Source organism: Fulmarus glacialis, unplaced genomic scaffold (genome assembly GCF_000690835.1).
Source record: "Fulmarus glacialis isolate BGI_N327 unplaced genomic scaffold, ASM69083v1 scaffold2295, whole genome shotgun sequence".
In the NCBI taxonomy this organism is placed as follows: domain Eukaryota; kingdom Metazoa; phylum Chordata; class Aves; order Procellariiformes; family Procellariidae; genus Fulmarus; species Fulmarus glacialis.
This window is the reverse complement of record NW_009214724.1, coordinates 1-383: the sequence shown is the minus strand read 5'-3', so window position 1 is coordinate 383 and position 383 is coordinate 1. Positions and strand designations below refer to the sequence as shown.

The 383-nt window shown below is 61.9% G+C and overlaps 1 protein-coding gene across 1 annotated transcript in view; it reads right to left on the bottom strand.

The window, feature by feature from the left end:
• CNNM2 (cyclin and CBS domain divalent metal cation transport mediator 2) overlaps positions 1-376 on the bottom strand; it is a 116,933-nt gene extending 116,557 nt beyond the window's left edge. Inside the window, exon 1 of the mRNA XM_009578649.1 lies at positions 1-376. This exon is cut by the window's left edge and continues 567 nt beyond it. Within this exon, the coding sequence (XP_009576944.1) occupies positions 1-319 (319 nt within the window). The 5' untranslated portion in view covers positions 320-376.
• Positions 377-383: the final 7 nt, after the last annotated feature.

The following is a 383-nucleotide window of genomic DNA, read 5'->3' as shown; positions in this document are numbered from 1 at the left end:
TGGAGACCACCACAGCCACCAGCCCAGAGCCAGCAATGTCATCCAGCAGGATGGTAAGCGTGGTGTTGACCAGGACATTGCCCAGCAGGAGGGAGCAAAGCAGGTAGTTGCCCTGGCGCCGCACGGGCTCGATGCGCTTGGCGTAGTTCTTCTCTTTGTCCGTGCCACAGTTCTGCACGATGCGCAGCTCCATGGGGTCCAGGGCCATGAGGCCCAGGTTGAGGCCGCTGAACATGCCCGAGAGGCAGAGGAGGAGTGAGATGAAGATGACCTGCAGCCAGAAGGGCAGCAGGAACTTCTTCTCCTCGCCCACAATCATCTTGGTGTCCTCGCCGTCATGGTAGATCCAGGTGGTCTCACCCCAGGGTGGGGGCCCGGCCGGC